The 19772-nt window shown below is 33.8% G+C and overlaps 1 protein-coding gene and 2 long non-coding RNA genes across 3 annotated transcripts; all 3 read left to right on the forward strand.

The window, feature by feature from the left end:
- The first annotated feature begins 4260 nt into the window (after positions 1-4260).
- On the forward strand, positions 4261-7102 carry LOC130449816 (uncharacterized). Its single transcript, XR_008910504.1, has 2 exons — positions 4261-6629; positions 6688-7102. It is a non-coding gene; the product is annotated as an uncharacterized LOC130449816 (long non-coding RNA).
- Positions 7103-7278: 176 nt separating this feature from the next.
- LOC130449633 (uncharacterized) lies at positions 7279-9029 on the forward strand. Its single transcript, XR_008910477.1, has 3 exons — positions 7279-8333; positions 8562-8735; positions 8794-9029. It is a non-coding gene; the product is annotated as an uncharacterized LOC130449633 (long non-coding RNA).
- A 5709-nt stretch (positions 9030-14738) lies between these two features.
- On the forward strand, positions 14739-15581 carry LOC130449161 (uncharacterized). The gene has a single exon (XM_056786837.1). It carries the CDS (start codon positions 14739-14741, stop codon positions 15579-15581), a length of 843 nt encoding a protein of 280 aa, XP_056642815.1.
- Positions 15582-19772: the final 4191 nt, after the last annotated feature.

The raw sequence follows: 19772 nt of genomic DNA on the forward strand, positions 1-19772 counted from the left end.
GACTGTCATAGTATAACACTTATACATGAAGGATGACATCACAATGACCAGTGGAAAGAATAAAAAATAAAAATACATTTCTAATAAAGCCCTGTTGGGCACAGACTTATGTCTAACACTAACAACGCTCATATAAATCACCTAAAACGCATACTAAAAAACTATGATAAAACAGATATTTTGATGTGGCATTATGAACCGCCACCGTTCATAATACCGCAAAAACACAGGAATAATTTTATAATAAGAAAACGACAATATTCTACATTTATGAGAGAGAGAGAGAGAGATACATTCCATGAATATTGTTTTTACTGCATAGCGGCCTCAAAAGTATCAATGTCACTGTCTATATCAGAATCATCAAAACGATTATTTCTAGGCATCTCATGTAAATTATTAATACAGGACTCATGTGATTTTATCATGAATAAGACTTTGTTAAAACAACTCTGACACCAATAGGACATTTCTTGATATACACATTCAACAATTTCGTCACCATCAAATACTTCATGACAGTGATCATAATTAACAAAAATGTTCTTTTTTAAATATTTATGGACCGTTCTATATACAAAATAACATGATTTACAAACATTTATACGATATTGTGGAAGCGAATATCCACTAGACCATACGAAGTAAGTAGATTCTTCAAACATATCTCCCCAATTTGTTTTACTTAATATAGTGTTTCTTAAATATAACGGTATTTCTTTATTATAGTCAATATATTCTATTCCAATGGATGAAGAATTTGGATTACTCTCAGCCTCTTTTATCATCGCATTCCATTTGTAAACAGGAAATTTTTTCACAATTTTTTCGGTCAATTTCCGAGGAAGAGGGGATTGCTCTGCGAAATCGGCTGCTGACTTTATCGTTTCACAAATTTTTATGATGCATAATTCCATTAATGTTGAGGAGTTCATTATCTACAAGAGAGTAAGTTTGGAATACTATAATGACCCCACGGCAGCGTATCATAACTATTGGTAATCAAATATCTTTTATCGTCATGAGGACTTAGCGCAATTTTTGTTCTATGTTCTATGCTATATACGTTATGAGCATATGACCTAATACAGCGTTGAGTAATATTTTTTTCTTTGAAATCATTTGAACAGTTTACATAATTTTGTTAAATCAGCTTTTAGCACCTCCTCATATGCATCATCACAGATAAGCTCATACACAAAACTGTCTGTGTCCATATACATTAATTTACATCTATCAATACCCAATTTCGGAATCATGTAATCATAATGGAATTGATACATACACAGCTTCGACAAATCCAAAACTGTCATACCAACATAAAGAGGCTTATTGAAAACCAATTCTGATTTAGTGAGTTCTACTGCAATTAGGTTTTCATTAAAAACTGTTCGACTATGAAACCTAACACTAGATATCAAATTTTTGGCGCTGTATCGACCATTCCAGGTTTTAACAAGTTTTACAATTCGGTGCTTCCGTATATTTTCCATCGTCTTTCCAAACACACTTTCCAAAGTCATTGGTAGCTGCAGCCCTCAAACGAGTATTTAGTTCGATATAGGGCCGCAGCCATGCAGATTGATTGAATTTCAGAATTTTATGTATCTTTTTAATTTTCAAACCGTTGGCTAACATTTGTTTTAAATTACGATAGTGAACTGTGTATTATTTTTTACAATAAAGCGTTGTCATTAATTTGGAATAATTTGAGCCTACAAGCTTGCGGTGTTCGGGAGCAAATGGAAAATCTCTGTGAAGATCATGTAATTCATGTGGATACTCCAAGTCTACTTGTAATATACATATATCCTACGGAAGAATTATCTACCACAGACATAACATCAAAATTTTCATTATCTAACCATTCAAATCCTCCGTATGGTAATGGTTCACACATAGCCCACCCGTATAAATTATTGACGTCCAGGTAGAGTAAGTACTTTGAGGGTTTTGTAGAATCATATTCAGGCATGTACTTATTGTTAGCATTCGATAATCTTCTGCTACAAACCGAAATTCCTCCTCGAATTGCTTTCTCGATAAACATGATCATGTCTACGTCATGCAATAACTCTAATTTACATCCCACATATTTCAACATACAGTCCCAAGTATATCCAGGCATTGTATAGTACCATGCAGGGTCTAAACCATAAGTAATTGAACATTTTCTTCGAAATTGTTCGAAAACATCTGATAAAAGTAAAACATCGGTCTTTAAGTACAGATCAGAATACTGACCCAAATTTTCAATATCAAATGATTTCCACACTGCATGAGCATGAGAATACTTCTCAATACTGATGTTTTTATCCTCCAATTTATTATAAAATGCCTCTATTGGTGGTAGTTCACAAGTATTTAATTTTTCCCAACTATCTATAAAATCCCAACAGAAAACCCCTTTTTTGGCTATTAATTTAAATTGTTCGACACTTAAATTACTAAATTCTCTTTTGGAAATTTTTAAATCATTATCATTCAATGTAGCAGCCAATTCTTCCAAGGAAGCACCCAAAAACCTCAGTGAATCTATGAATCGAAATTTTATATTTGTATTTGAATCGTTAAGTGTAAATGAAATATATTTTTCTTTATTTATGGGGAGTAAACTGATGTTTCCTCTTTTACTTAATTCCGAATTGATGAAATGGCTATCGTAGTTACTTAAGTTATGGAAAACTGTAGGTACAACAAACAGTTTTTTGAAATTTAAATTGCATGCTTGATGTGCAAAATTTCTAAACTTCCCCGTAAAATGATCGTGATCTCTAACAATGATATCTGTAGAGGAAAAACCCTTTTCACATATGTGACACATTGTTGTCACACGTAAATCTGGTTTTTCTTCCATAGGTGTAATAGTTTTAATTTCTGATTTAATACTTTCAGCTAAATTCGATAATTCATTTGCAAACCAATCCATGCAATCTCTACCTCTGTAGCTCTTGAAAAAACTCAAGTCTTCGTTGTAGCTACATTTTACATAGTAACCAGCACTATATGCTATATGTTTTTGATATTTATTTGTCTTATTATGAAGCTGTGTTTTATCTGTAAATTGTTCTAGCATGCACTCAAAGTCGGCATAAACTACAAAAGGCGTAGTTTGTTTATATATATAATTTCTAAAACTAACAGATTCATATTTTGGAAAAGACATTTTATAATTATTTAATTCAGAGCATAATTTCAAGTGGACATTCAATTTACGTTCACTACTGAAATAATTTATGCAGCGATTGCAAATAAATTTTTTATATGTAGTTTTACTTAACTGACTATTAATTAAACGTGGCAAATCTTTGATCCAGCAGTAGTGATATGTGATTTCTGAATTGTCATTATCTATAGGAGGTGCTCCATAATCGTTTAGCTTTGGAAAATATGTATTTTGAATTAATAAAAGATTTACATGTTTCTCGTGTATTGATTTAGCAAGTCTTACTGGATATACTTTGTAAAATGGTTTTTTATTATTTATTTCAATTAAATCCAAGGCATAGACATTGACGGAAATGTTATTAGATTTTTCAAACTTTGAAATTTGATGCAGGGGCATCGGAGCTTCCAAGTCTTGTGTATTCAAGACTGTGCTATAATATGGATATGAGGAAGTGAGTTCTTTATGATTTTTGGCTGGGTACAAAGCACTAACAATTGACCAATAAAAACATGCTTGGTCAGAATTTTTAATGTTTATGCACCCTCGCTTTTTTTGAATAGGTTCTGGAAGTTTAATATAAGATGAGCCGTTTCCAATTTCAAATTGATTGAAATTTACTTCTAAAGAAATAATTTTACTTAATGCAAAACCAGAGTCCCTCTCTTGAAATTCTGATAATTTAAAATTAATTTTATCTTTGACGTTCTCGAAAAACCATCGCTCCATATCGGTCGATACATCGATAATAGAATTTTTAGTCTTAAAATAATGGAAACTAGAAATTTCATTTTCACCAGATTTTTTAATGAACTCTCCACAAAAACAAACATAAACTTTAACAACAGAATATTTTTTCCTAAAAATTTCCCTTATTTTATTTTTAAAAATTATTTGACAATCATTTAAAAATTACGTTAAGTCCTTATGATATAAATTTACTATAAGTCCGGTTTTAATTCTTCTTGTAAATGCAGAAGCTACATTTTTCCATTTAACCCTATTTTTCAGTTTATTATTCAGCCCCATACCTATATTCCTATTTGAAATAAGTTGTTTAAAATGTTTGAAATGTCTTGTATGTATGTTTGTAATTTCCTAATTGTACCTACATGCAGTCCTCCTTTTTTAATTGTCAAATTACATACTTTAATTTGTTTTTTCAATCGATTCAACCAAATTTCCACATCTCTATCCGTTATCTTATCAAACAATATTTTTCTGACATTTTTAATGACTTGCAGTAAATTTTCAGATTTTTTTACAATATTCATGGTACTCACCTCTCTCTCTCTCTGTGTGTGTCTTAGGCACGTCTATAGTTCCTCAATTTCAAATGACGCTAGCCGTTGATTTTTTCCAACATCCACTAATCCCTTGAATATAATTCCGTATTTTTCCTTTTCAAATTCTTCAATGACTGGTTTGTAGACACTTGTGACTCTTTGCGGTAAAAACACTACTTCTGTATCTAAATCCAATAAAACTGATTCTCCGAATTTGGAATTGACTATTTTTGCCTTCTTTATAGCCCTCAGAGTATTCAAAGGTAGATCTTGTATTTTTGTTATTGGTTTTCTCTCTGTAATTAGAGACGTTGCGTTAATTTTTTTTAAATCCATCCATTTTTTGTTAAGGCACAATTTTAACAGATACTAGTAATTGTTCTTCAGAGCTGGTTTCTCTTGCTGGCAGTGGAAGAGACCGACTCCAACACAATGCAACATCTTATTTATACTCATGTCACTATCTCCATACGATTGTGATAGAATGTTCTAGAAAAATATTTTATTTGTGATAATTTTGTAATTTTGTAATTTCCTGTAAATGTGGTCCATATGGTTTCCGAATATTCTAATAAATTTTCACTATTTCCTGTACATGTGGTCCATTTGGTTTAGAAATATTCTTTTCAATTTCCTGCGTTATCAAAAAATTTCTTATTAATAGGTAAAAGTTATCTTAAGATTGGCGTTCGGGAATTTCAAAAAAAAAAAATTTTAATAAGAGTTTATTTAAAATATACAACATCATTGATAAAAAGAAATTATTTTTGTTAATAAAATTTTGAGATGATTTAAAAGGTCTCCATTTGGACATGGAATATCGAACACGTTCCAATTACAGGGTCCGGCTGCAACAAGTTTTTTGGTAAACTCAATATATTTGTAGTATGTGGTGTTTTTGAAAAAGTACATGTGTCCGTCAATGTACTGGAATGCTCCTGTAACATCTGTGGGTAGTCCAGGGAAAATATCTTTTATTTGTCCTCTATTCCGAACAGTTTTCAAGTTCTTGTCAAATTCAATATAATTACTGTTATAAAATACATATATTTTCCCATGATTGCTTTGAAACATTGTGTTTATTTGAGAATTCTTAGGTATAATTAAATTATTTTCCTCAAGTATTTGTAGAGCGGAAAAATCTGCTACATAGTATTTACGGTCATTGACTGCTATTAAATTATCTGAAGAACTTTGAAAAATCTGAATTATGGGACCCACTTCTTCAGATAAATAATCATCGAATATTTCTGGTTGCGAGGGAATAAGTTTCGAGTTCAAATCAATTTTCCATAGGGAATTTTCATTAATAATATATAAATGGTAATTTTCAAATTCACCAGCCATGGCAATGAACATATACTCCGGTGTTATGACGCATAAATTTTTATCCGATTCATTTGGTTGATGTGCAAGTGTCTGTAGTCGGTGGCAGCACTGATGTGGGTTTGAAAGGATTATTTACATATGTATTGATTGGTCTATAAAGAGCTTCAAGGGCAATTTTATCATCCTCATCCAATTTAGAAGCAATGTTGAATTGATACCATGGATACATTATTGCTGTCTCAATATCACTGTGAGCAATTCCTAAAATATGCCCAATTTCATGAATTAATACCATAAGTAGGCTAGTCTGATCTTCTGAACTTGATCCATCCAAACTTAAATCCCACTTCTCATCAGCATCAATATGAAGCTCTATACAACTGTTGCCTTTTGGGAAATAAGCATGTGCCAACACCTTTCCGGGGCCATCAAATGTACTGGAGCACTCACCTCTACCTTGGCAATTTGCTCGAAAATAGTGCTTTCCCCGTACAACTGTAATAGATATATCGGGAGCATAAGGCCGTATTTTGTGTATTAATTCAAATTTAAACTTTGAACTGTTACTCCACACTTCAAAAGCCTTTTTGATTACTTACCTGATGAGTTTTCATGAATTTCTATTTATAAGTGGAATTATTCAGAAACAGTTAGTTTCGTTTACAAAAATAACAATTGTTCTAATTCTTTTCTCATGTTTTATATCTAATTTTAGCGTTTTTCATCTAAATAATAATGGTGCAGTATTGGGCACCTGGCTGTAAGCATTACAATGTCAGAGAGCGTTGTAAGTTTTATAGATTTCCAAAGGATCCAAAAGTTAGAAGCAAATGGATAAAGCCAACAAGGTATATAATGATGAATTTTATAACTCTTTAAAATTTTATTTTTTCACAATATTTGTAGAAGAACAACAGAACCAGGTCCCGGAGCTTTTTTGTGTAGTAGTCATTTTGTAGATGGAAGAAAAGAAAATGGGCCAACCATTTTTTTACACAATGAAGGAAAAATGTTTCACGACCAATATCCCCAAAAAAAGAAAAGACCACTTCAAGATGGGTTGGAGTAACCCAACTAGCAAGGGCACGTCATAATGACGTCAACATTTGGTGATCACTGGTCGAAAACACTGAGACCACCAAAAATCGACGTGATAATAACGTCAAATAATTGACGTGTATAACACGACATCTTGTCACGTCATAATGACGAGACTATCTAGTGATAACTCATCTGAAAAAATCAGATATATTTCATTTGTTTTATTTTGTGACTAATGTAATTATTTTGTGAGGCTATTTTCGATAATAAACAACCATGACACTGAAAATTCCAGCATTTTTTTATTTATTAAGTCCAAAAAAATTGAGATCTTTTTATATAGTATTTAAACAAAACCTATAATATTCTCTAATATCTATAAATAATTTTTTTTAAGAAACTTCCTATAAAAATTTATAATTGGCGGCGCTAGCCAACATGATGATGATAACCCGCCATCCACAACGAACGAACGAACGGCCATTGTGATTTTATATTAATCACAAACCGGCTTGGTTATTATGATTATATATTTTATTATGAATATATATTTTATTTAATAATAGTTAGATGATCTGCGGTGCTGCTATTAGTGTTTTTAGTTTTTCTGTTGTTCCATTGTGGTAAGTATAATAATTATTATAGTTATTTATATTTTTTGATTTGAATATATCTGGTTAAAGGTTATGGCATGTATGGTCGAAAATGATAATTCAATTTCTCAATTCTTAATTTTATTCAGTTATAATTTTCATGTTTCAAGCGAAACATTTATGATTGTGAAATAGCCAATTGGAGGTATTGATTGAATAAATTGCCTCCAAAATTTTAGCGCTCAAATAGATGAAGAAACTCAATAAACCATATGTCTTAACTTCATACATTGACTTAAATGGCTATATTTGTAGTGCTATGATTTACCTTGTTTGTCTCAAATAGAAGTAGATTTTATGCATTTTTATTAACTTGGTATTTAGCAGTGGTATGAGTTTCGACCTTTATTTTGTAGTTTTATGGTAAGAATGGCATTTGTGGGTGTAGAATTTTCCGAAAATGGTTTAATAGGTTTGGTTCATTCTTCCTGGTTCATCCCTTTGAAGCAGAATGTTTTGTGGCCACCATACAGAACGAGTGCTGCTTTCAATAGGGCTCTCACACTATGTGAAGAACCAAATGAACATAATTGGAAGTTGTCTGGAGTAAAAAGAATATTTTTTGAATGTGGTGCGTGATTTAGTTTTGTTCCATTAAGTTTATATTTTCAAAAGAATTTTAACGAGTTGTGGTGTGGTTCTGGGTATTTGTTATACATATTTGTTTTTTATTTTTCAGATGATCTCAACAAGGCGAATATAATTCGGACAACCTTACTTCAGATTGTGAGGGAGAGCGAACTAGGAGAAAATTCGTTAGTAGAAGGATTTTGAGTGACAGTGAAAGTGAAGGAGAAACAGTATCAAATCTGATAAGGCCTCCATCTTTCCAAAAATATATTTCTGTGAGTGGCTCTGGTAAGTACACTTTTCTATAAATATGTTTCTATTTAAAATAGCTTTAATCGAAATAATGTCTAACTTATTTTTTTATTTACAAATAATTTTTTAAGAGGATGAAATATTTTTATAGATATTAATAGGTATGAGATCAAACTGAGCTCTACGCAGTTAGCGTAGATACTAAGCGTACAATCTGACACTGAAAATAAATAATAAAAAATTAGAATTCTTCTTTTGTTTTAGGTAAGTCAGCTTCTAGGCCGATTGTGAAACCAAATTCATAAATATCTCCACCAACTTCCACTAGACAAAGTACAGAATTGCTTTCTCAAACACCTGGGGGATCACATTCGCAATCAATTCAAACAACTTCCAATATACAGTCTGAAGAGAATACAGATAGAATTCATCCAAAAAGTAGGTTCTTCTATTTGTTTAATACTGTGAATAATTGTTTTTTTTATATATATAATAGATTTAGAGAAAATTTTTCTGGAATTGAAAAAGTTGAGAGGAGAGGTCAAGGAAGTAAAGACTCTTAAAAAACTCAGTAGTTCAGTAGTTGCTAGTCTACCCAATGACATACCCGTGCAGTTTCCAATAGACGATCAAAGGAGGTTTGAAAATTTGGAACAATATTTGAAATCCCAAGAAAAATTTAATGATTTGGTAAGTACTTTTTACATAGAATTTCATTAAAAGTGAATTAAGAATTAGACATCTCCCATTGATTTAAGTGTAATTGTAATCTAAATATTTATTGTACTTACTCTAAAATAGAATTTTGTGATAGTTTTATTATAGAGGTCTATTATAGTAGGTTTATTTTTTGCTTTAGGCATCCTACCTTTCCTCAATTGGAGGAAATGGCACCACAGCTCATGTTAATAGAATCATGAGACAACTCTTGACCAACGGTTTGGCCAAATTGTATAATTTTGCTGGGCAGAGAAACAATAAAGTGCCATTTTCCAACACTTTAGTGAAATCTGTCATCATTCGTAAGTACTATTCGTTGTTTTTTTGTGGTACTGCCTAAATTCGTCCTTCATAAAGCATAATAGAATAATACTATTTTTTTATTTCTGCGACAGTGATAATTCTCATTAAATAACCACTCATTTATTTCGTTACAGGTGCCATACTAATCAAAACTCCCTTGACCTCTCAAGCAGATGTGGAAAATGCTATCAAAATATGGCTAAAACATGCCAAACAACGTGAGCAAAAAAGAAATGCTGGTGCTCTGGTTTGATTGTATTATCAACTACTTTTTATGAATTATTAGCATATATTTTTATTTTTAAAAATGTCAAAACGTAAGTTGAAAGAATTGGTTGGTTCAAGACAAAAGTGTAGAAGGGCTTTACAAGCGACCAAACAAGAATTTCAATATATGTCAAGAACCTCTGTTAACCCTGGACGAGGTGCAGAAAATGTTGATGAAACAAATGACTGCTTTTTTTTCAATGATACTATTAGCAGCAACACAAGTAATACTAGTACATCATCTGTTAAAGTTAATAAATCAATCAGTTCTGATAACAATGATTCATTATGCACAGAAACTTCTATTGCTAATGATTTGGCGGAATGGGCTCTAAAACATAAAATTTCACTTTCTGCTTTGACACACCTACTTCATTTGCTTCATCCTTACCACCCTGAACTTCCTTTAGACAGTCGTACATTGTTATTAACCCCAAAATTTACACCAATTGTGGATATAGAATCTGGTCAGTTCTGTTATTTTGGATTGAGGAGTGCTCTTTCTAAGCTTATTTCAAATGATACTAGTGTAGACAAAATTCAAATTAGTTTTAATGTTGATGGCATTCCACTCTTCAAAAGTTCAAAAATGCAGTTTTGGCCTATTTTGGGATTAATAAATATATCTGGTAGTAGACCTTTTGCAATTTCCATCTTTTGTGGAAAAAATAAACCACATCCTTTAAATACATTTCTTCATCCATTCATAGTAGAATTGAAAGATTTATTGCAAAATGGTTTTGTTATTTGTAACAAACACTTCACATTAGAGGTACATAGTTTTGTGTGCGATGCACCTGCAAGGGCCTATCTAAAAGGCACTAAATTCCACTCAGAATATTCCTCTTGTGATAGATGCACAATTCACGGAGAATATTATAAACACAAGGTAGTTTTCAATGGTTTAAATGGTTAGAAACGCACGAATGAATCTTTTCGCTTACAATTGGATGATGAGCATCATATCTCGCAGACTAGTTTTCATGAATTACCAATTGATCTAATTAGTAGTTTTCCGATTGACTACATGCACAACATTTGCTTAGGAGTAGTTAGAAAGCTACTGAATACTTGGATTGCAGGATCCTTGAAGGTTAGATTACAACATCAGAGAGTTAAAATGATTTCAGAACGATTGCTCAACCTTAAAAATATGATACCAGTAGAATTCAATCGAAAACCCCGTTCGCTTAATGAACTAAATTATTGGAAAGCTACTGAATATAGAATGTTTTTAGTGTACTTAGGTCCTTTGGTTCTTAAAGATATTGTGGATTTAGCTATATATGAAAACTTTCTTGCTTTTCATTTTTCTGTTTCAATATTGTTATCACAGAGCCATATTGAAAAATTTAAAATCCCTTTTGTGAGAAATATCATAAATGTATTTATCAAACATTCAAAATCTTTGTATGGTTTGGAGTTCATGGTTTATAATGTACACTTAATGTCACATCTTTGTGATGATGTAGATTTATTAGGCAAATTGGACAATTTTTCGACTTTTCCGTTTGAAAATTAATTGGGAGAGATAAAATCATTAATAAAATCTCCAACCAATCCCCTACAACAAGTTCATCGACGACTTGTTGAAAAGGATTTTTTAATTTCACAGCCAGTATCTAATATTACGTATAAATTGGAAAGTAAACATACATTGGGACCACTTATTTTTGACGAAAATTTGAAATGGAATCAACAGTTTCATAAATTGAGATTACCAGGCATAGCATTATCAGCATGTAATCATTCTAAGGCGGATAGTTATGTTTTAATTGGGAATAAAATAGTTGAAATTCATAATATAGTAAAATCTGCTGACAGTCAAATATATCTTATTGGCAAAGAGTTTCTTGGCTATTCAGACTTATATACATATCCATATCCTTCCAGCAATTTAAATATTTTCATAGTTGAAAATCTCACAGATCTCAAAATATGGCCTGTTGGGAAAATAACTGCCAAATGTATTGTTCTTGAATTAAGGGGTTCTCTAATGGCGATGCCTATTATTCATAGCCAATTTTAGGTTCTTTTTTCCAATTTTTCATGCAAATAGAGCAGTCATTTGTTTTACAGGACATTTTGACATTTTAAAATATTACTTTCATAATAAATAAACCATATACTATTCAGTATTTCTAATTTGAACAGATATTACAATACATTGTTAATTTGTTTTATGAAAACTGGAATTTTAAGTTTCTTTTGCAGTTATATCATGTTTTTCATGCTATTGATAAATAAATTTTATCAAAATAATATTTTGGTTTCCTTTTATAGGTGTGCTCCCTTTCCTATGTAAAGTCTTTTTCTTTATTAAAACAAATTGAAGCCTATTAAACATTTTTTAAACTGGGACAAATTGACGTAGTAGTAAACGCCATAATCACGTCATACAACAATTAAAAATCACGTCTTATGTGACGTGTAAATCATGTGATATAAATGACGTCATTGGTCCGAGACATTAGGAGGTCATTTTCACGTTATATTCACGTCATTGAACTGGTCATTACTAGTCATCTCATGACCAGATTCCGACGTCATTTTCACGTGACCTTGCTACCTGGGAAGGTAGAAGAAGGTGAGAAAGAAAGAAGGCGTGACTATTTTTAATATGTTGTAGTAGTATCATGTGACGTCTTAATTTATTATTTTATTTATACAAGTTTTTAAATTTTTATTAAATGTCTATACACAAATTTTAAAGTTTTATATATACAAGCTAGATTTATAAGCTTTTTTTATATATATAATTTTAAAAATATACAGTAAAAATTTTAACGTAGAATTAGATTAGGAAAGTTTTATTTATACTCAAACTAATTAAAGTTCTTTTATATATACAAATTTTTTAAAGTAGGGTAGGTATTTTATCTGTACAAAATTTAGGGAGTAAGTGTTTTTAGATATATGTTTATATGGTATTTATTATGTGCTGTCCCTTGTGTGTTTTTTTCTATTTTAAATTATAGACCCACAAGAAAGAAAAAGGAGTCTAGAATAAAGCCGACGCATGTGACGCGATGTTCGCTAAGAACGGTTCCACATGCGTCGGTGGAGAAGAGGGTGGGTTTTTAGCTGGTAGGCGCCCGGGTAACGGGTGAATCCAGCACGCCTGGGACACTTTCCCAGAAGTCTTTTGAAGATTTTCCCACTCACAAAAAAAAGGTAGGTTAGGTTAGGTTCCAGTCCTAAGAGCTGTAAGACCTTGACGTTGGTGGAGTGGCTCAGTAACTTCCTCTCTTCTCGGACCGTCTAGACGGACGGGTAGAGGGGAGTGAAGCTAAGAAACAGCTCAAAAAACAGGAGTAAACCTGGAGATACTCGGTATCGAGAAAAAGGTCACCACACCCTACTGGTGTCAAAGCTCGAATAAAGAGGAAAAAAAAGCAAAAAAAATTCACCAAGGTTACGGATGGAAAAAATAATACATCCGATATTACTCTAAGCGGCATAAAATGCAATGAATGTAGGAAAGAAGCTGAAAAGCTCAAAAAAGCGGAGACTGGCAAAAAATCATGGCAGCGCTAAAAAAGGGAGGCTCCTTCAAAGAATTTGGAGGAATCAAAGATAAATACTGGGAGGACCAAGTGTTCTCCAAAACAAAGATTCTCCCTATGAGGAGCACTGGATAGGAAGGACTGTATGGTCCTAATATATCCAATTAGCGAAAAAGAGTCGGAGAATATGACTTTTGAAATCAGGGAGCTGGCGGAAGCCCTTAAACCCGGGGAATTCGAGGTTATCGAGAATTCGGTAACCTCCTTAAAAACAAAAAAAGCCTGGAGGCATTATGTCGCCAGACTTAATGGAGAACCTGATAAAGATTTCGAAATGATCAGCGCCATTGTCGGGGAGAACCTGGGCGAGGACACGAAATGTCCTCATTCTCGGTGGGGAGGTAGCTCTCATGAGAAAAATAATTGAATTCACGACCAAAAGTGGTAGGAACTACAACATGGTTGTACATCCGAGAGCCTCCAGAGATAGGAGGTCGGAGGAGGGTGAATCTGTCCTGATCAGAACAGGAGACAGGCCCTTCGCCGAGATGTTAAAAACCATGAAGGAGAAAGTTGACGTTGCGAGCCTCAACGTCAACATCAACAAGGTAAAAAAAAAACAAATAGAGGTGATATTGTCATCCGCCTCAAAGGTAGGAGTCAGGCACAGACCCTAAAAAATGCGATTAAGGACAAAATGGAGGAGGTCAGCGTAACGACCAGAAACAGGGGGACGGTTTTCAGTGTCACTGACCTCGACCCAGCGGTCACCTCGGAGGAGGTGAAAGCCGAGGTCGAAAAACAGACCGGCCTAGCAGGTCTGGTGGAAATTAAATTATTTAGAAAAACGAAATTCGGAGGGCAGATGTGTCTTCTCTCCGTTCCAAACAATAAAGCCGGCAAGCTCAGAGAGCTTAGAACCAACAAAATAGGATGGTCGGCTTGTAGGGTGAGGGAGCGAATAGCCCCTCTGAGGTACTTCAGATGTCTGGAAGACGGACATAGTCTGACCTCCTGTAAGGGGGAGGACAGAAGTAAGCAATGCCTTAATTGTGGTGGGTTCAACCATAGAGCCCAGGAGTGTAAGGCCGTATCGAAATGTATGGCCTGCAAAGTTGAAGGGCATAGGATGGATACCATGAGGTGTTCAGAGTACAGGAAATTAGTCCTAGGAAATAAGGGCTAAAGAGGGTCTAAATCAATTAAAATGGACAAAAAGTCCTTTTACAACCTCTTTGTCCAGGATCTATACTCCATAAGAAGAAATTCAGATTTTAATATGTTTGTAATTGTCGCTGTCGTCTCAAAGTTCCGGCAATATACACCGGAGGCCAATTTTAGGAAGTTGTCGGTTGATCCCTATACTCTCAACACGCCGATAACAAAGGTTTTATTTATTTTTTATCTATATATTTATTTATTTATTTTAACCTAGGTCTTAGAGGAGCTAATCCCAACTTTTACTACAAAATCCCAAGGTCCAAGATAGCGCATGATATCGCCTTTGACGAAGCAAACAAATATCACATCGACATTATGATAATATCCGAGCCAAACAAAAACATCGCAAAAAAAAGGATGGCTCGTAGATAAGAATGCAGGAGTGGCGATAGCAATTATAAATAAAAACTTAGAAATAGATAAGATGCTTCGAGGTGATAACTGCGTACAAATAGAAACCAAGGGCACCACTATGACGGCCGTTTATATCTCACCGAATATCAGCGATAGAGAATACCAAAAGGCCATAGAGAAAACCTTTGATACAACTACCAATAACAACGGAAGACGACTATCCATAATGGCCGGAGATATAAACGCGAAATCCGCAATATGGGGATCTCCTATGTCTGATATAAAAGGACAAATGGTAGAGGAGTGGTTGGCCCAAACAGGATGGGTAGCAATCAATAACGGCCATCACACCTTTGAAAGAGGTAACTCCAAAACACATATAGATGTTACTCTCTGTCATACCAGTCATTATAATAAGATCACCAACTGGTGTATAGAATATGTCAATCCCTACACACACCATGGACATATTCGATATCAGATAAAAACGAAAGGAGCAATAAAAAAGATGAGCCCTAACAACAGGAAAAGGACTTACTTGGACACCGAAAAGTACGTAGAAATACTAAAAAAAAGTAATGGAACATACGAGGAAATACTGAAGGCATATAAAGATGCCACCAGTAATAATGACGCTAATACCTCGATGCAACCATTCTGGTGGAATTCTGAAATTGAAAATGCCAGAAATGAATATAATAAACAAAGACGTAGATACACCCGAGAAAAACTCCCACAGCTAAGACAAAAGTGGGAAGACGGTATGAAGGAACAAGGCAAACTACTAAAAAGACTAATTCTGCAAGCCAAAAAGAGATGTTGGAATGACCTCATGAAAGACCTTGAAAACGACATATGGGGTCAGGGTTACAGGATAGTGACGGGCAAGATGGCTAATAGAACAAGTAGATGAACAACGTATGCACGACTACAGAAATAGGGAAAACCGTGTGTTAGAGAGAGAGCAGCGAGACAATGTGTAAGAGAGAGAGAGAGAGACTTCGTTTTTGCGCATGCGTAAAGTTTCGTTGCGATGAGCGGGAGCGCTGATATACCAGGTCGGTTAAAAGTCTTTGGGTTTTAAAAAATTATATATATCATTATTATTCGCTAATCTTGTAACATAAAAGTATAACGTATAAATAAAAAGAGATTTTTGTCAATGTAAGGTATCACACACGTAATCGAGACAGATTCGTTGCGATGATAACAGCGGGAGCGCTAATCTTGTAATATAAAAAAATCTGCGGTAAACTGATAGCGTCTTATTACTGAAATACAGTTAAAAGTAACGTATACGGGGTGACTTAAAAGTAACATAAAAAAAAACAACAATAACAATAATAATTATTTATTTAAATCATTGATAACTTTAACTTTATAAAAGTATACAAATTCTCTAAGAGCATTGTGTAACATATCGTTTGGTGTAATAGAACAAAATGCGTATAAAATTTGTAAAGGACTTTTCGGAGAAGGTATTTTTTTACAGAAATCCAAAACATTATAATAATATTCACAAAAATTCAAATTTTCTAACACAGATATACGTTGTATAATTATATTATTTAATTCTAAAATTTGCGATACTTCTTCTTCATCCATGTAATACTCAACACCATGTTTCTTGACTAAAATTACCTTACTGTCATCGTAATTCAATGGGGTGATGGTACAGTAATCTCCACATGGTAATGAATCAGGTTTAAACTCGTCTCCGGTATGAAGAAAGATCTGTTGTGACATAATTGAGATAAAGGTATTCCATTCATAAGTACTGAAAGATATTTTGCTGAACTTAAGATGTTGAGATAAGATAACAGCAGGTGTGAATGATCTTGCAGGACTTATTCCACATTTTACTTCATACCCCGAAATTGGATACTGTGTTGAAAGCAGGTAAATGTTTTCAGACTTGGCAGCAGTCTCATAGTTTTCCAATATTCTATCTAACTCTGAACTGTAGTTACTCGAATCAGATTCGATGTCGACAATACCACTATCTTGGGAACTCATGTTGCTAAAACTGAGTTTGATATCCAAAGCTCACTCCAATTTATAGAGAGCTCTTTCAAGGTTTTTTTAGCGCGGCGAACCGGGGGGGGGGAAAAATCTATACAATATCAATATTTTCTATCCAACTGTTGTGTTTGCTATCCAAACCAAGCCACTTGACGTACATTTTGTTACCCTTTCTTCTGAGCACCTTTTCAACTAAGTAAATGTCTGGATTCGATGTTTTCTGTAGTTCTTCATGATAGAAGCAGCCGCTGATTGGTGTACCTTGCATGTCTTCAAGTAAATACGTAGCAGGATTGGTAATTTTAACTTTGGTGATTTTGAATAGTTCTGTAGTCCAATTGGGTGTATATCCTTTTTCAAAGACATGCTTTGCCTTGGATATGCGCACAATGTCGCCAACTTTAAATTTATGTGGACCGGCTATCTTTAAATGACTATAGGTGTTATTCAAAATAGATTTTTCGTTGGATTTGTTGACTTGAGAAGGTTTATATTTTGATGTGGAATGTTTTGTATTGTTATAGTTTTGAGTTATTTCAGGCAGAATATCAATCCATTTGTAGGTGCCATTTAAACTGAAATACTTGTAGAGTTTCGATTTTAGCGTTCTTATAACTCGCTCTGCCATAGAGGCTTTCATTGTACTAAATACGCTATAATGATTTATGTTGTGTTTTCTCATTAAATTTTGAAATTTGCTGTTGTAAAATTCCTTTCCCTGATCAGATTGCAGATTTTTTGGTATTCGTCTAGTGTGAGCGAGAATGTCCGAGAATGCCCGAGTAATCTCCTCTCCGGTCTTCGTTTTTAGTGGACGTGTCCACACAAACTTTGAAAAACAATCAATGACGACCAGTATCATTTTATGATTCCTATTTTGTGATGCAAAATTCCTCATCTCCGCAAGATCCATTTGCCAAAGATCGTCAAGACCCTTAATAATAGTGCGTCTCCGAGGAAATTTTTTCCGTATCGGTTTGTGGAGTTCGTTTACAAGATAAATTTTTTCTTTAGAATACATATTATGCCGTACTACCAGCTAGCTTCAGCTCCAGACTGTTAATGCGGTTAACGGTATTCGTATTCATAACCTTAATATTGTTTACAATGCCCGAAACGTTAGTTTTCATATCAGCGACGGATCTGATATTTTCTGTAATTTCTATTTGTAACTCACGTATGCTCTCAACACACATGTTAATAGAAGCAGTGAATTCTTTTCGAATAAATATTTTGGCTGCAACAATTGAATCGTCAACGTATTTCTTCGTAGCCATATCCCTAGCTGCTACAGGGGGATTTCGCGAAATAAATGTATCAATTTCGTTAGTTTTATTTTGTAAGTTAGTAATGTGCGCCTGTAATATGGGGATTTTCGTTTTATGAAGCTCATTTCGTTCAATCCTACAGCTAAATCCTTTATATCACGGTCTTGTTGGTGCAGCACCACACCATGTGCTTGAATTAATGGCGAGTTGATAGCACGTAGGTCATTCAACTGCACATCAACAAATTTTTTTGTTGCAGCATCACTATTTGTTGTCGGTTCCTCAACATTACAAATTTTCACATTTTCAATATCAATATTACCTTCCTGTGTATGAGGAAACGTAATTTTCACTGGTAAACGCGCATAGGACGTTTGATGTCTATGTCCGAATTTATCGACTGGCATAATTAAAATGAACAAGTTTCAACTTGTATTATTCTATTATATCAGCCTCCTTGAGTTCATTGATAATTGCTACTATTTCGTTGTCGTGGGACGTATTACCTGCCTCTTTTGAAGCAATCAACAACTTCAAACGTTCCACCAATTCATTCGCATCATCCCAATAAATATACTCCATAGGTTTATCATTATATCTTAAACGATCGATGCCTTTTCCTTTTGCTGAAGGAATCGATTTTAGACGAGTCAATACCTGCGACGATCTATTCGTCGTCGTTAGAGATTTTGTTTTGAATAAAGGTTTTATGATGTAGTGATATTTTTCAGTACTCGACCCCTTAAGACGATCTAACGTGTCTAAATGAACTTCAGTTGTTGTCAAAAGATTTTTATAGTTCTGTAAATCTTGATCATTGTAACTGGGGTCTCGGTAAAATAGAAGCTCATACAAGCCTGGTGTTCCAATTACATATCTTCCTCCTTTGTTTTTCTCAGGTAGTATGTTTATATTACCGGTTTTTCCATCAAATGCAATTCGACGTTTGCCTAATGACCAACCGATTTCATCGTTGTATATCGGACCATAATTTTTATCAATTTTATCATCTTTTTGGAAGTAATCTTCAATGAACTGATGACTGATGGCTGGATATTGGTCCAAATAGTCTGCGATAGCTTCCTGGGAAATTTCGGGGCGCATCTCTTCTGGAGATTCAGAACGTGTAATATTTCCGAATTCATCGGTTTCGGCCACCGGTTCCGTTTCGAGAAAAGGTGTAAACACATCATCAGGTGGTTCTTCCATCTTTATTTCCTCTTTTGGATTTAAATTTGTAATCGTTTTTTGTAATGTCTTTGAGGATTGCACAATTTCTTCAAGTGGTTTAGATATCGGCTTGAATAGTTTATTAATAGACTCATCTTGCTCTGATTTACCTAATTTCAACGACAAGTATTTTTTGCGAATCGATCTGGCAAGTTCGGACACTTTTTTCTTGCGCAATGCATTAGCAACCTTATCGTCAGACATTTTGGTATGGACTGAAGATGCAGCTTACAATTTTATATATTTATCGAATCCTTTGCGATACCTACCACCATTAAGGGTAAAATCCTTCATAATTACCAAAGTACCATAGCGATCACACCAACACTTTGAACACACATTTTTGAATGTGTCAAACGTCATGTCTGGAGATACGTGTTCGTCGAATATATGTTTCAAGTTCACCTCATCCTGCTTGAATAACACAATAACATTACAATTGTCGCGAATAAGCTGTTTCGGTATTTTTGAGTATGTTTGACAAAGATATGCAGCATCAATATCTTTATGTCTACACATGGAGTAGTATTCACGAATTTTCTGCTGACCGTCACAGGCTACGTCATCGAATAAAAAGATGGAAT

The sequence above is a fragment of the Diorhabda sublineata genome, chromosome 10 (genome assembly GCF_026230105.1).
Source record: "Diorhabda sublineata isolate icDioSubl1.1 chromosome 10, icDioSubl1.1, whole genome shotgun sequence".
Taxonomy (NCBI): domain Eukaryota; kingdom Metazoa; phylum Arthropoda; class Insecta; order Coleoptera; family Chrysomelidae; genus Diorhabda; species Diorhabda sublineata.

What these genes read in the sequence shown, in the direction of transcription:
- LOC130449161 (XM_056786837.1), top strand. Translation starts at nt 14,739, where the DNA reads ATGCTTCGAGGTGATAACTGCGTACAAATAGAAACCAAGGGCACCACT.